We start from the raw sequence: 14,741 nt of genomic DNA on the forward strand, positions 1-14,741 counted from the left end.
CCCAGGAAGACATCCACATATAGATGCCTCATCTGCTTGTATGAGAATGAGAATTTGCAAGTAGAGCAGACCAATGTTCTCCTTCCTTTGCTACTGGACTGAGCAAGAACAGTCTGACTGACCTCTCCCAGGTCACTGCTGCTCATTACTAAAACATCTGAGGTTCTGCAGGTTCTGCATTTTCTCATGTTTGGGACCTCTCAGTCAGGAACAACTTTCTCCTGAAATATCCAATACAACAAAAAAATGTAACTGATCAGAAAGCAAATTAACTCTTTGGCACAAGAAAAGCTCATTTTGGGTAACCTGCTATTTTTAAATCATCTCATCCACAGGGGAAGGAGTCCTTGGTAAGACCAAAGAGAATTATTTCCTTTTACACAGAACCATTTGAGAAATAACCCATCCCTGCAAAGCTAACAAAGACAAACACTATTTCATGGATCCCGGTAAGGAAAACAAAAGCAGAACCAGAGAAATTTTTGAAATCCAATATCTTGCCTCAGGTTACCCCACTATTTGGTTCTTATTGTACAAGGAAAAAAAGGGAACTAGTAAATGGGCTTTCCTCTGGTATTCAGTCCCTCATTCTGGTGATCAGCAGTTTAAAGTTTTCCTAAGCTGGTGATTGCATCTGTTGAATTAGGATCATTGTATTCAATTACCTAATTCCTTTTTAACCTATTTACGCCCATGGCCTCCACAATACCCTTCATCACTGTAGGTTCTGCACTTGAACTCTATACTTTCTCAAAAATGTTTCTCTCATTTTTAACTTAGTAACTGATAAATGTTAATGAAATTTACTGTTTCTGCTATAATGAAATAGTTTCGATATATTCCGTATTCATGTTTTATTCTTTATCTTTTACAGTGCCACATCCTCTGTCTTCTAAATTGCCTTATTTCCAGAACAACTCCTAATCTACAGAGCTTCAATTTGAACAGAATTTATTTCCCCACTAGCCAAGAAATCCTGATTCATGCAACACCAAAATATGATCCAGACTTTACAGTCCTGAAATTGAAAGCCCAGGGAAAGCCCAGTCTCAGGCTGCCAGCCCTTAGGGCTACCATCAGTGACATTATCTGAGACTTGTCACTGTCACTACCCCATGAAAGCTGTGGACAGGTCAGATAACATCTAGTATTCTCCTTTTTTTTTCCTTGAAGAAATTAAAAATCAATGTGCAGAAGCCTCTCTGAAACATCTTTTTATACTGAGTCCCCATCAGCAGCCACTTAACTCTCAGACACACAGTTGTGTGCAGCACAAGAAACAGAAGAGCAGGAAAGATGCCTGAGCAGGGCAAAGCACTGGAAAGAGGCATATCCTGGACAATCAGCATGCTGGACAGAGGAGACAAAACCACTCCAGGGGAAAAGCAAGTTTGTTCCAGACAAAGGATATTGACAGCCAGCAGTAGTACCTAAAAATCAAGATATTGCCTCAAAAAATGAGATACAGAAAGAAGCACACATAGGATGATTTTTGCTGTCTGGATTATGAAGACTGATGTTTTAACATTGTCAATCTCTACCATGAGAGCCAAAATCCTGCCTATTTTTTTTTTAACTTCCAAATAAATAACCAGAATATTGGTGTTTTCTTGGTGTCGAAGTTACAAGATGGCAAGATTATAGAAGAAACAAAAAAGTTAACAATAATGATTTGATACTAAATTTTCTTTATAATTTTTTGCTCTAAGCATTATATTCCCACTTGGATCACTTATGGCATATCTGTAATTTAACACTGCCAAATTTCTTTACCATTGTATTCCTATCCACACCAATAAAGATACCTAAAATGAAAAAATGAGACACTTGAAAATTGAGATTTTGTGAAGGAAGTGCGCTGCTGACTGTGGATTGAGACATTTTCCCATTCTACATAAGTAAAGGAAAAAGACTTTCTTTTTCTTCTTTTTTTTTTTTTATTCTACAACCATTTCTAATACTTGTTGGAAGCTTCTTTAAGGCTTAAAACATTGTAATAAATCTCAATGTGATTTCAATGTCTTGAAAAAGTTTGGTCAATAGGAAATGCTGAGCACTTGCCAGCTCAGAAGAGAGCCTGGGTCTGGATAATTCCATGACTCCGTGGGAGGCGCTGGAGCAGCCTGGCCAGAGCAGCTGTGGATGCCCCAGCCCATGGCAGTGCCCAAGGCCAGGCTGGAGGGGCTCTGAGCAGCCTGCCCTGCTGGAAGCTGTTCCTGCCATGGCACAGAGGGGGCTGGAATGAGATGATCTCTAAGGTCCTTTCCAGCCCAAACCATTCTATGGTTCTATGGAATGGAGTAGAAGAAGTACCAAATCACAGTATTAGTAACAAACTCAAAGGAAAATTTACTTAGGCTTGTATTCCTTGAAAGCTGAAACCATTCCACTGAATTGCATATATCAGGAAGAAATTTTTAAAAGGATTCCCATTAGAATTAAAATTTTTATATTTGCATATACAGACACAGAAAACACACCTTTTCTAAATATACCAGAAAAGCCTGCTAGAGAAATATCAAACATTAGCAGGAAAATAATCAGTTCATTGTGGACTCTAAAAAAAAGGCAAACCAATAACATAAGTCATAATAACTACAAATTGCTATTATTTTTCCATATAAAATATATCAGTGGCAGAACTAGACCCCGTCCTAGGAATGAGTTATTAAAATCTGTACTGTAACTGCAAAACATTAAAAATACATTACAGGTTGCACACACCATCTATCAAATCAGGGGGTTTTTGCTCAAGTCATTTTGGTAAGACTTATTTTAATGATTTTTATTACTTTTTAATAAATGTGCATAATGGAAGCATTATATAAACAGTTATTTCTGCAATCACTGTGCAATGAAAATTTTAAAACTCAAAGGTGAAAGTATAGCAGATAATAGAATAAAAGTCTCTGGGTTACAGTACTTCAACAAGATAAATCATAATCCTCTAGATTTTTTTTATTTCATATCCATAAAAATGCATTTGCCCTATTGCATAAATTTTTCTAATTTTTGTGCATGAAAATTGGAAAGTTGTCTTATTCTAAAAAAAAAAAAAAAAAAAAAAAAAAAGCAAACTGAGAGGTATTTTTATTTCTGTCCATTTACAATTTTTAGAGCAAGCACTTTATGTGATTACAGTCATAATGATTATGCTACAGTAGGTCAGTAATTTCCACAAGCAGTCTGGAGAGTAACAAACTTAGAGAAAATAAATAGATTTTTGTATTGCCAGAGATGTATTTGTTTGCAATCGTGCTATTAAGCAGGCCTGGTGTTCCCATGTGTACTGTCCTAGCCCCTGCATAGGCCAGTCAGGACCAGGAGCAGTGAGTGACAGACCCTGCACCCACTCAGAAGGAAACCACAGTCTTCATCCCAAAAAGTTCACACAAGGTTTTTCCTAAACAAATAACCATAAAATATAACCACCTGAAGTTTTTACAGCATCTTATCCGTGCTTTAATATTCTTTATTCTTCCCATGTTTATTCCTGTGAGATGCCAAGCACAGAGTAGATTAGCCTGATTTTCTCAAGGGTAAACCTACACTGCATTTCAGCAAGGTCAGTGCACACAGCTAAGGGCTCTGATTCTGTCTACCTGGCAGCAGTTTTTTTGTACAGCCATCCTTTGTATGCAATCCAAGATAGAAGAGACAGATACAAAAAAAAAAAACCATTAAATAGTTAATAACTTTTGATGAGGGTCATAGTTAGCAATTTTAGTAGTCCAAGAGTCCCCAAGAATTGGTTTTGCAGAGATACCTATTTCTAATATTGCCACTAAAACACTACTCAGATTTTTTTATGATGAGATTACCTTAATATCAGACCACTTTTGGAATCATAATTTCTACAGTTTTAGATTAAAAAAAAAATATTTCTGACCAAGAATGCTACTTTCCCAGCAGAGTTTCTCAGATCCTACATTGGATGTATCACCAAAACCTACATTTTTTTGTATTGAACTACCCAAGACATATAAATCATACAGATGTGTAACAGACTGGATTGTATAAGTCTGAATCACTCATAGAAGAATAAACAAAAAAATTTAGTCAGGTTTTACATTTCTGCACATTCACATGTTTTGGTAATAACTTCCATTAGATATCTTAAATATTTCCACATTTTTCTTCAAAAGATTCTTTTACAAAGTTCTATTTGTACTGTCTAGCTTAAGACATACATTTATTAACAAGTTTCACATTTATGGAGAAAATTGGGGGAGGGAGGCAGAGTAAAGTAGCTTTGAGATTTAGCGTTGTTTAGCTGTAATGTTGGGGTTTGCAAACTCTAATCCTGTTACCATGTACAGTCCCATCATATCTGCTAATGGGAACAGATTTGCCTAGTCCAAGGCAAATCCCTCATCATGGGTACAGTGGAGAAACCCCGCTCTCAAAAACATCTCTTGCCCTCCACAGGTTGGCTTGCCAGCAGCACTTCTTGGTAAAGCATGCACATTCTTCAGCAGCTTGATATTTTTCAAGGCAAAAAGGGCTTTGCTGCTTCTGTTATTTTCACCCAAATTTGGCCAGCACTGGACAGAGAATTGGGGGAAAAATCATAATTCACAAATCTTCAGTGGAGAGTTACTTGTTTCTTTTCAATTGGTCTTCACTCCAGAGGCAACTGCAGTTGTGTTGCTCTGGGCAATACTGGCTAGCATTTAGAAACCTCTCATCTACCTGGGTTATGGGTGGGCAAATAGAAAAAAAAGTTCATGTATTTGCTGGCCAAAGTGAATCAATTCAGATACAGCAGACACAAAGCCCTGAACTTTTAGGTAAGACAAAGTGAAATGAACACAACCAAACTACACAAACTATAGATTACTAAAACACATTTCATCCTCTCTAAAGCTGAATGTGGCTTTTTCTTTAAAATATCCTTTAGAAGTCTTTTTCTGCCTATGTTTTTTCAGACATAATCATGTGAGTTACATGAGTTTTCAGTGTATCTACACAGGTTTTTCTCAATCCATTCCCCCACAAGATGAGAACTGGGGATGAGGGGTTACTCCAAAAGCACAAGGCACATTTGATGGTAATGGGGAAATCAGACAGATCACTACAGAAAAAACTCCTTTTTCTGAAGTTAGTGAGGATATGCATGAAGGCTTCTGCACTGCACAATATTATTTTTGAGAGCATATCCACCTAATCTGAAATCATTCAGATGCTTCTCCCAAAACATGGAATTCACCTATTATCAAAATTTTCATGAGAAGATTCTCAGATGAGTATGAAACACAACTTTATGGGTGCTTTTACAGCTCATTGCTACATTTAATTTCAAAAGCTATTATAAGGTTGCAATAAAAACAAGTGAACATAGTAAAATATTTCAGTATAGCTCAGTCATAAAGAGGAAAAACATAATAAAGTGGAAGCTTTCTAAAAGACAATTATACAGTCAGTCAAGTCTTATGTTTGAGCATTTTTATCTTCAAATCAAGGGAAAGGATAACACCAACTGAAGGAGATGGACAATATGGGTTACAATCCAAGTTACGAAATTTGCTGTAAAAAAGTAAAGTATGCTGAAATCTCAGCACAGAGCAGACTTGCAGACACTGCATGAAAATTTGCCATGGTGATGATACCTTGGAAATATATACAAGTCTCAAATGAAGTAGCAATAGTCTCAAAAGAACTGTAAACTAAGTTGTTTCTGAGGAACAGCATTAAGATAGCAGGCAGCAACTGCTGCACAGACTTGGGGATGAGGGGGCAGAAGGGAACTAATTTTATTCTATAAATTCTTTTAAAATACCAATACATATAATATCCCTTCTGCTGACATGATAATGTACTGTTCTGGGACACTCTGGTTCTATTTCAGTAGCTACTTAAATAGGTCACAAAAATGATTAAAAGAAATGTTTAATGCATTTTTAGGAAAATGGATACAGGTTATCACATTTTCATGAATTCAAAGGCAGAGGAATGCCCACTATTTCACAGGCAACAGGAAATTCTAATTTTTATTATATTCTTACATTCTTTATACTATAGAGTATAGCAAGAGAATAATTTTATTCCCCTGGGTATGATATTCTTTGACTTTATAAAGAAAAAATATCAAGACAATTAGTCAGTACCATTGAATAAAAACATCTAAAGCACTTATAATTTACACACAATCTCCCTCATTGTGCTTTTATTTCCTAATCGTATTTACAACACTATGAACATCCTTGATACCACACAACCACCACAAAGTTTTCAGTGGTATTCAGAATTCAGAAGTTTTCAGATTTGACATGAAATCACATCCTTGTTTTTGCATGCTTGCTCTAAAGGAAAACCTCTGTGCACGTTCATATGTTGAAAGGAAAGTTTACAAGTTCTCTCCTGAAAAGACATGGCATTTTGCTCTTGACTTTAATGACATTGCCTGCCAGACTAATTACAGTTTAAGTACCTATTTTCTATTCTTGCCAGGATCTAATAGTAGGGTTGGATCTTATTTCCATCCTTACATAGTTTCAGTGACTATGAATGGCTCTAGAGATAATCTAGCGCAATTGCTAGTGACTGGTATCTGGAACTATTCATCAGAACAGTGGCTTCAGATCAAGGGTATTTTGAATTTATAGCATTTTAATTACTATTAAAAAAAGTTTCCAAAAAAAGGTGCAACATTTTTTTAATCTCTCTCCAAAAAACTACACAAACGTGCAATATTTTCTGGCATTTTTGAGTGTGACAGCTAATTGCTGTGACAGTAAATGCTCCCAGGGAAATTTGTCCTGGAACTTCTTGCAGCCCCACTGATGCAGACAGAGTCCTACACTCTTTAAAATGTCAAGAGGATTCCACAAAAGCTTAAAAATCTACATGTCAGATTGGCATTTTGCAAAAATTAATAAATAATGTTGCATTTTATATTTTTGTATGGTCTTAAAACTTTGCTTGCAACAAACTGGATCAACAGTGAGCGTTTATCATGCAAGATATTCTTTGAATATGTCTACAGTAAATGTAAATGTTTATAGTGAATTCACTATTCAAGTGGACATAACTGAGGGTATCAACATTTATAATCCAGATAAACTACTTCTTTCTCCTTAGTTTGCACTTAATCTATTGTCCTTCTATAACATACTGTACAAAAAGACAAGGCTGAGCTCTTTTCACAGAATGATAGGACCTGAAGAGATCTTGTGAGGTCTTCTAGTCCATTACTCAGCTCTAAAGCAGCATAATTTTCTTACCTATCCCTACAGATGGATAATAGATTCCACAAACATACAGACAATTTGTTCCATTATTAATACCACTCTTAACATTAGACAGCTTTCTTTAACATGCTTTTAAAATTGTCCCATAACCTTTCCCTTGGTTCCTGTTCAGTACAGATGTAAGAAATTGTTCCTTTTTGCAGCAGTATTACATACCAAACGTGTCCTAGGCTAAGGAATCCCAGTTTCTTTCTTCAAATGCTCTTTCATATTTTTAGGCCCATGCTCATTTTTGTTGTTCTTGAATTGTTCTAAAATTGCTAATCTTTTCTCAAAACACACATATAGTACTGCACTAATCAAATAATACCTTACAAATGCCAAATATTAGCTCTTGTAACTTGCAGACTTCATTTCTCCTAAATAGGTTACTGCACCAGTTTTTTTGTAGCAAGTTCCTGGTCTGTTTGATTAAAATTGAGATCGTGCAAATCTTGACCTTCTCTTTCACATCTCCACTAAATTTCAACATGTATTTATTTATAAACTTTGCGCTGTCTCGTAATTACCTAATTAAACAAAGTGGAAAGGCTCTAAGTAGGAGAACAGGGCAATTGGCAAAGACAAAGACTCAGGATTCAAGACACTATTTTGTGCCTGCTGTACAAGGAGGCAAAAGCCCTGGTTTTCCTTCTTCTGTCCCTACACTTCTTTGCCCATGAAATTTCGTCAGCTCCCTTTTGTCTTTTATATCACTCAGCCATAATGCCCTCAATTTTCCAAGTTGGCACAGAACTCCACACCTCCTTTACCCTCATTTCACCCTGCAACTTCTTTTTTCCCCAAGATATTTCTTCTATTTTAAGCAATAGCCTTTATCATCTATTCCAACTTTCACCTTGCCTATCCTAATAAACAACCTTGTAGAACAAGGGTGGATTTTAATTATCTTTAAATATGCTACGCTTTTTTCATTTCATGAGAAGAACTTTTAAACTGCACCAACACTGAAAATTGTGGGAACACTTTCAATGCTCCACTGATCTGTATGACATCAAAATGGCATTATTATTGCAAAATAATGTGATGGGATTCTTCAACAGTTTGGGCTTTTTACAAGGCAGACCTGAACCTATGAAAGGAATATGCAATGCCTATGGCTTTCCCTTCTCATATCAGACACACAACTAATTGTTTAAGACACTTCACAGTGGATTAAGTATTCCCTCACCTACTTAAACCCTCTTACCCATTGAAACCGTAAACATTACCTATTTAAGACGCATTAAAAGAGGTCAGTGGAAGTATTTTGTTTTAGAATTCATTCTATATTTTTTCCAAAGGAAAAAGTAGAGAGAAGATGTAATTATTAACAGAGGAAATTGAAAGCATATATTTAACAAGTAGAATTTGTGGGAAGAAATCAAACAAACTATAGATGCATTAAGGTGGGATGATTTCCACGCAGTATTTTTTTTTTTATGCAAATATGTCTCAGGCTGCCAATTACTCTTAAACAGGAACACCAGAAAACACCATATGATACAGATGTATTTTTTTAACTGTGACACTGGCAAATATAAGGGAGAAGGGGGGGGTGCTTAAATAAATATGTGATTGTGACTGTTACCTAATTTCTTTCTAGCATCTGGGAAAAGTTTTCTTTTTTCTTTTCATTTAGAATTTGGAATCAGGCAGTAATAAAGAAAATAACAAATTCAATCCTAAATTTATACTTACAATTAAGTTTTAGAGCTTTATTTTCAGTGGTGCCATTATCTCAGCACTCTTGTCTTGAAAATGTAATACTGCCTCTGTATTTTTCCTGTAGTCTGTATAAACTTGCCTTAAGTGTTGCTATAATCTGTATTCTGGAGAAGTGAACTGGGAATGAGTACTGTTATACAAACCACAGAGTCAGGCTCTGACACCCCTTCTCACAATGAGCAATATATTTCATCTGCAAGTCTCATCCAAGGTCCCACTCAGCATTAACAAAAGCAAAAGAATTTGGCCTGTTAGTGTGAGCAGCTTCCCACACTCACCTGCTCCACCAAAAATAGTTACTCGCCAAGATCTTGCTATACCATTCTCCCACATAGGGAGTCCTAAGCAGCAATAACTGCGTGCCTTTTGCAGCAGCACAAGAGTGCTCCTGATACAAACAGCCTTACCTAGAGCAGGCACAGCACACACATATGCAGTACCCACACACAGCTCTGCAATATCGTGCTTTAAGGCTCTGTATCTGCCAGATTTGAACAGTAAATTCATAAATAAATAAACATATAAATACAAGAAAATAGCCTCTAATTTTAAGAGTGAATGAGGAGGGCAAGAGAACATGAACTTACAAATGAAAAGTCAATTTCACTTTCCATACATGTGTTTTACTGCTACCTTCAGAAAACACAGAAACAACATGCCAAACATAAATATCATGAGTAAAAATACCTGCGCTTTGTCTATACACCCTCCTTATATCCAAAATATTAAATCTCTACCAAATAACAACTCTATTTTAAAAGCCAATTTCGATTTGCATTGAGAGGTCTAGAATGTACAGGAATAAATATGAAAAACTTGTGCTATGAATAAATTGCCAATAAAGTCACAATAAAGCAACAATTTTCAAAATTATTTCCATGAAATCAGGACATGTACACAGACAAACGCGCAATATTTAGTTCTTTGCTAGGAAATTAACAGAAGATCTTTGTAGAGGTCTGCAGATTGTTTCCCCTGTTCTGTAAACAAATGATGACTCCTCAGAAATCTTTCAATTACTCACAACTATTTTAAAGCATTCTGAATAATCACTGAAAAAACATACTTGATGACTGATAAATAAATCACTAGATGATTCTGAAAACACACATTTTGTTACCATATTAGTATATGTACTGAACAATACAAATTAAGACTACATTTTCGTTTCCAAGAGCAGCCTCAACAATTTGTTTCCAGATGAACAATTTCCTTTTCAATTTATTTATACAATATTGCACTTATAGTAAATTAGCTATAGATTTCTGATAATCTTCACCAAAATTTGTCCATGCTGAAAAAAAAAAAAAAAAAAAGTAGCACAACTGCTAACAAGGATATGGTCTTTGTATAAGACCTGTTTTCAAAAAAAGTGACAGGAAACTGCCAATGAAATTATTTAATTCCTCAGAACCACAGGCAACAATGTATTTTACTCATTTTCAAATTTTCTTAGAATTGGGATCATAAATTAAAAGCCTGCATAATAAATCAATAACACATGACTAACACTAGAATAAAAGTAGATTCCACTTTGTAGATACTGTGGGATTTTGGTGGGAAATTTTATTGAGACTTCACGATCTCTGAGCACCATTGGTAGATAAAAATAATCAAGGACTTCATTTGCAATCTTCTTACTAGAAATAACAAAACATAGTGTGTTACAGTTTCACAAAAAAGAAAAAATTAACTCTGTTGCATATAGCAAAGTCCCCAGACTAAGCCCTGAAGGAAAAAAGCTCTGCTAGAAGCCTTTTTCTTCATACCCAGAGCCCACTGAACTGGGACAACACTTGGAACAAACCTGTATTCATTTTACAGCTTGCATTCCTGTTCTGTTTCCAGTCATGATGAGGACTGGTCCCCAAACCAGAAGTCCCCTAAATGTATGTCACAGCATTAGCTCCCAAACTAACAGACTCCAGCATCGATTACCTAGCACCTATTCCTGTTCCCCAAACTCTGCCATGACTCCAGGTACAACACTCCCAGCATGCCAAAGGCATTTCTGCCTTCTAGAGCCCTAGACAGCAGTGAGGCTGAGACTGCACAGCACAAACAGACGCTTTATTGCCTGACACACAGAGAAAACATCACCAGAACCCACAAGTCTTGAAGGAGCTGTGGCATCATGGTGGCAGGATAGCAATGCTGTGTTGCTGAGCTGCACAGGCCCTCTCAGAAGCCACAAGAGCAAGAGAGGACTGGGGTACATGCCACAATATATATCTTACATGGAGAAGAGAAGACTCCCGTCCCCACTTGAAGCAAACACAACTGAATTAGTTAGCTGTAGTAAACGGAGGTGGGAACGAGGACACAAACGTAGCAAGCAACAGCACTGATCTGCAGCTCTATGGACAGAGACCTGCAGCTCTGCAGAGAGGTCCTGCACCAGGGCAGGGCTCCTGCGGGAACAAGGGACAATTGTCCCCTCATCAGCACACAAGAAATACTATCTCCTTTGGTGCTCTCAATCACAGCAACAGCCTTTTTTCTGGGCACAGCCCTGGAGGAACAAAATTTAAAGCCAGACAGCCCAAGGCAATCCTGCACGTTGGGCCTTCTGAAAGCTGACTCCTCTGGCTCCCCGTGCAGTGGCCATCGCACAGAGACAACACACATTGACAGAGTGGCACTAGCACACAGGCCAGCAAGGCATGAGCAAGAGCGAGACTGCCACTGACCGCAGACTACTGCATTGGCGTGAAACACTAAGGACTAAGCCTTCCACGAAATCACTCTCATGAACTACAGATGGAAACTTGGTTTCCACTTAATTGTCTCTCTGCAGAAAGGAACTCGGCAGCCAGTCTGTCAGTGAAAGCAACAGGACCTTCTACTCCACTGCCAGAAACTGAGAGAGCAGCAAGTAATACGAAGTAGGATTCATAAAAGGGATCCAGAAAGCAACGGGGAGAACTGTCCCTGCCACAAGAAGAAAGAAGATGCCAGAGATAACCTCACACTGTGTAGCAACCTGGCACCTGATTGCAAAACGGACCACGTCAACAGATGATGGGAACAGACCCTATGAAAAACGGGCTTGCCATGAGCGCATCTCATCAACCTGCAGCAGCTGAGACTTGTCTCTTTCAAGCTTTGTCAACGCCGTGCAGCTCGCTGTGCTAACACACAGCCATTTCAGGAGCAGCAAAGCCTCTACAGACCTGTGCAGTGTGTTGACAGGGATGTGTACGCACAGTCAGACACTTGGGTATGTACATGAGAGACTTTTCCCTGCCCCAGACAGATTTCCTGTGCAAGGCAGGAACCACCATTCACAAACAGAATCTCGGTATGAGATCGAGATCGACACCCACAGTTAAACCTTCTGTGTGTCTGCAACCCTGTGTTTGGGGAAGGCCTGGCAGGAAAAAGGGTCCCTACTGATCTAACGATGCTAGAAGTCCCCCATCAACTGATCTCTTTCCTACTTGCAGGGAAAAGGCTGCCCAGCCGTAGCTGTGCGGGCACACGGTGCTCTGCGGAGAGGGTGTACCGCGTCGCCCCCAGACACAATAAGCCCCAGATCACCAGCTCCACGGCTGAGCACGAGAGACTGCGACACGGCAGCACGCAGCACAGCCCGCGATCCGGCGGGAGGCAGCCCCTGCTGTGTCAGTGCCAGTCCTCGGCAGCTTCCTCTGCAAGCGACGAGGGCCAGGGACCTCCGGATACTGCCCCGGCCCCGCAGCGGATCCCGCGGGGCTGCCCACAGGTGCTCGCTCCCCTGCGCTGCCCCACGGCCGGGGAGCGAGGGGACAGGACAGCCCGAGAAAGGAGATGTGGGAGGCGGGGGACATGAAGAGAGGGGGTACCGAGAGGAAGGGGAGGCCTGAGGCGGGGAGCCGGAGGGCAGGGTGCTTGTCCCGGAGGGACACCCGTACACACACGCACAAACACACACCGCTCCAACCCCGAGCGTCCTGGCGCCCAGACGCTCCCGCCGCAGCATCGCCCGGCACCGGAGCGAGCCAACCTGTTTCCCCACGCACCGAGAAATCGGCTGCGGTGCCCAGCACGGGCGGGCGGGACAGAAGGCGGCCCCCTCACCCCCTCCCCGGCTGCCTCCCCGCGGGGCGCGTCGCAACCCCCCGGCCGGGGCCGCGCTGCGGCAGCCGTACCGTGGGCAGCAGCGGCTCCATCTGCGCCCCTTGGTCCTGAGTCTCCATGCGGCGGCGGCGGGGCTGCGGCGGCGCCCCCTCCCCGCCGCCCGCGGGCCGGGGCGCTCCCCGGGCGCTGCGGGAGCCGCTGGGCTGCGCCGGGCTCCGCGCTCCCGGCTCCGCGCTCCCGGCTCCGCGCTCCCGGCTCCGCGCTCCCGGCTCCGCGCTCCCGGCTCCGCGCTCCCGGCTCCGCGCTCCCGGCTCCGCGCTCCCGGCTCCGCGCTCCCGGCTCCGCGCTCCCGGCTCCGCGCTCCCGGCTCCGCGCTCCCGGCTCCGCGCTCCCGGCGCGGAGGCAGGAAGCGCGCGCCAGTCACATGGCCGCGCGCACCGCCGGCCCCGCGCGGGGGGGCAGGAGCCGGAGCTACCTGAGGGGTGAGGGGTGCGGGATAAGAGATGCGGGGTGAGGAATACGGGATGAGGGGTGCGGGATGAGGGGTGCGGGATGAGGGGTGCGGGATGAGGGGTGCGGGATGAGAGATGCGGGATGAGGGGTGGGGGATAAGAGGTGCGGGGTGAGGGGTGCGGGGTGAGGGGTGCGGGGTGAGGGGTGCGGGGTGAGGGGTGCGGGGTGAAGGGTGCGGCCGGTCCCGCCGGGCCCGCCTTGCCCCTGCACCCCGCGGGCGCTGCGATAGGAGCGGGGAGCGCAGGGACCGGGCCCCGCCGGGTGAGACTGTGGAAAACACCACACACGGCTCAGAAATTCAGCGCTTTACCCCAAGGCTCTCCAGCACTGCTGCTTCAGTGCAGTCTTGGGCCAAGATTTGATTTAGCCGGCAGCAGAAGAGTACCAGAAACAGGGACCCTTCACTCAGTCCTGTCTGACTTTGACCCTTAGTTACAGACAGCACATTTAAAAGAGCGTTCTGCCCCACTCCCCACTACGATAACCCCACCATCCCCTTCCACCTGCAAATCATAAACATATCAGAATACCATTTTTTTTTCAGCATTTGGTTAATAGGAGTCTTACCCTCTTTTTCACACAATTTTATCATTCAAGCCTGCTACACATTTGGCTTCTCTTAGTCTGGCTCTGCATGTCAATGGTTACATTCAGTAAACAAGCTACACAAATGATTGTTAAAGCCCAAATTTTCTGTACAAATGCGAGTAAGAAGTTGAGTCCTAACAGTACTTGTACTGCTCAGAACAAGTGTGAAATTGCCTACCAAAACAACTGAGCTAGAGAAGTTTATATTTTCCTCACTTCCCAGTATATCTTCCAAAAAAAAACATGCCCATCCAAACCTGTGTGCATAAAAATCAAAATGGACAGAGATTTGATTATGAAAATTAAACTAGCAAGTCAACTTCTATCTCCCTGTTAACATTAATTTCCTTGCCAAAGCAGCAGGCCATGCCCTACATTTTGGATATCCTTTGCAGTCTAAAAGTAGATCAATAAACAGCTTCACTAAATCTGATTAATTTCCTCTGCCATGGGACATGTTCTTCAAGTCTCCCAGAGATCTTCCAGGCTGAATTATTTGTACATCAGCCAAGAAAGACACAAAGCTGGGGGAGCAGTACGAAGGAAAGGGGAGTCAAAGCTGATTCTTACAAAGAAGGGGGGTATTTTTCTGAGTTACAACTGAGAATTTGTTCTTTAAAGTGA

General features: G+C 41.4%; 1 protein-coding gene across 4 annotated transcripts in view; it reads right to left on the minus strand.

The window, feature by feature from the left end:
• Window positions 1-13,380, minus strand: part of SLC4A10 (solute carrier family 4 member 10) — a 152,143-nt gene extending 138,763 nt beyond the window's left edge. For all 4 annotated transcript variants that reach the window (XM_063400650.1, XM_063400652.1, XM_063400648.1 and 1 more), the window contains exon 1: window positions 13,088-13,380. In XM_063400650.1, the coding sequence (XP_063256720.1) occupies window positions 13,088-13,135 (48 nt within the window). In that variant the 5' untranslated portion in view covers window positions 13,136-13,380. The remainder of the gene's footprint in view (window positions 1-13,087) is intronic.
• Window positions 13,381-14,741: the final 1,361 nt, after the last annotated feature.

Source organism: Prinia subflava, chromosome 6 (genome assembly GCF_021018805.1).
Source record: "Prinia subflava isolate CZ2003 ecotype Zambia chromosome 6, Cam_Psub_1.2, whole genome shotgun sequence".
Taxonomy (NCBI): domain Eukaryota; kingdom Metazoa; phylum Chordata; class Aves; order Passeriformes; family Cisticolidae; genus Prinia; species Prinia subflava.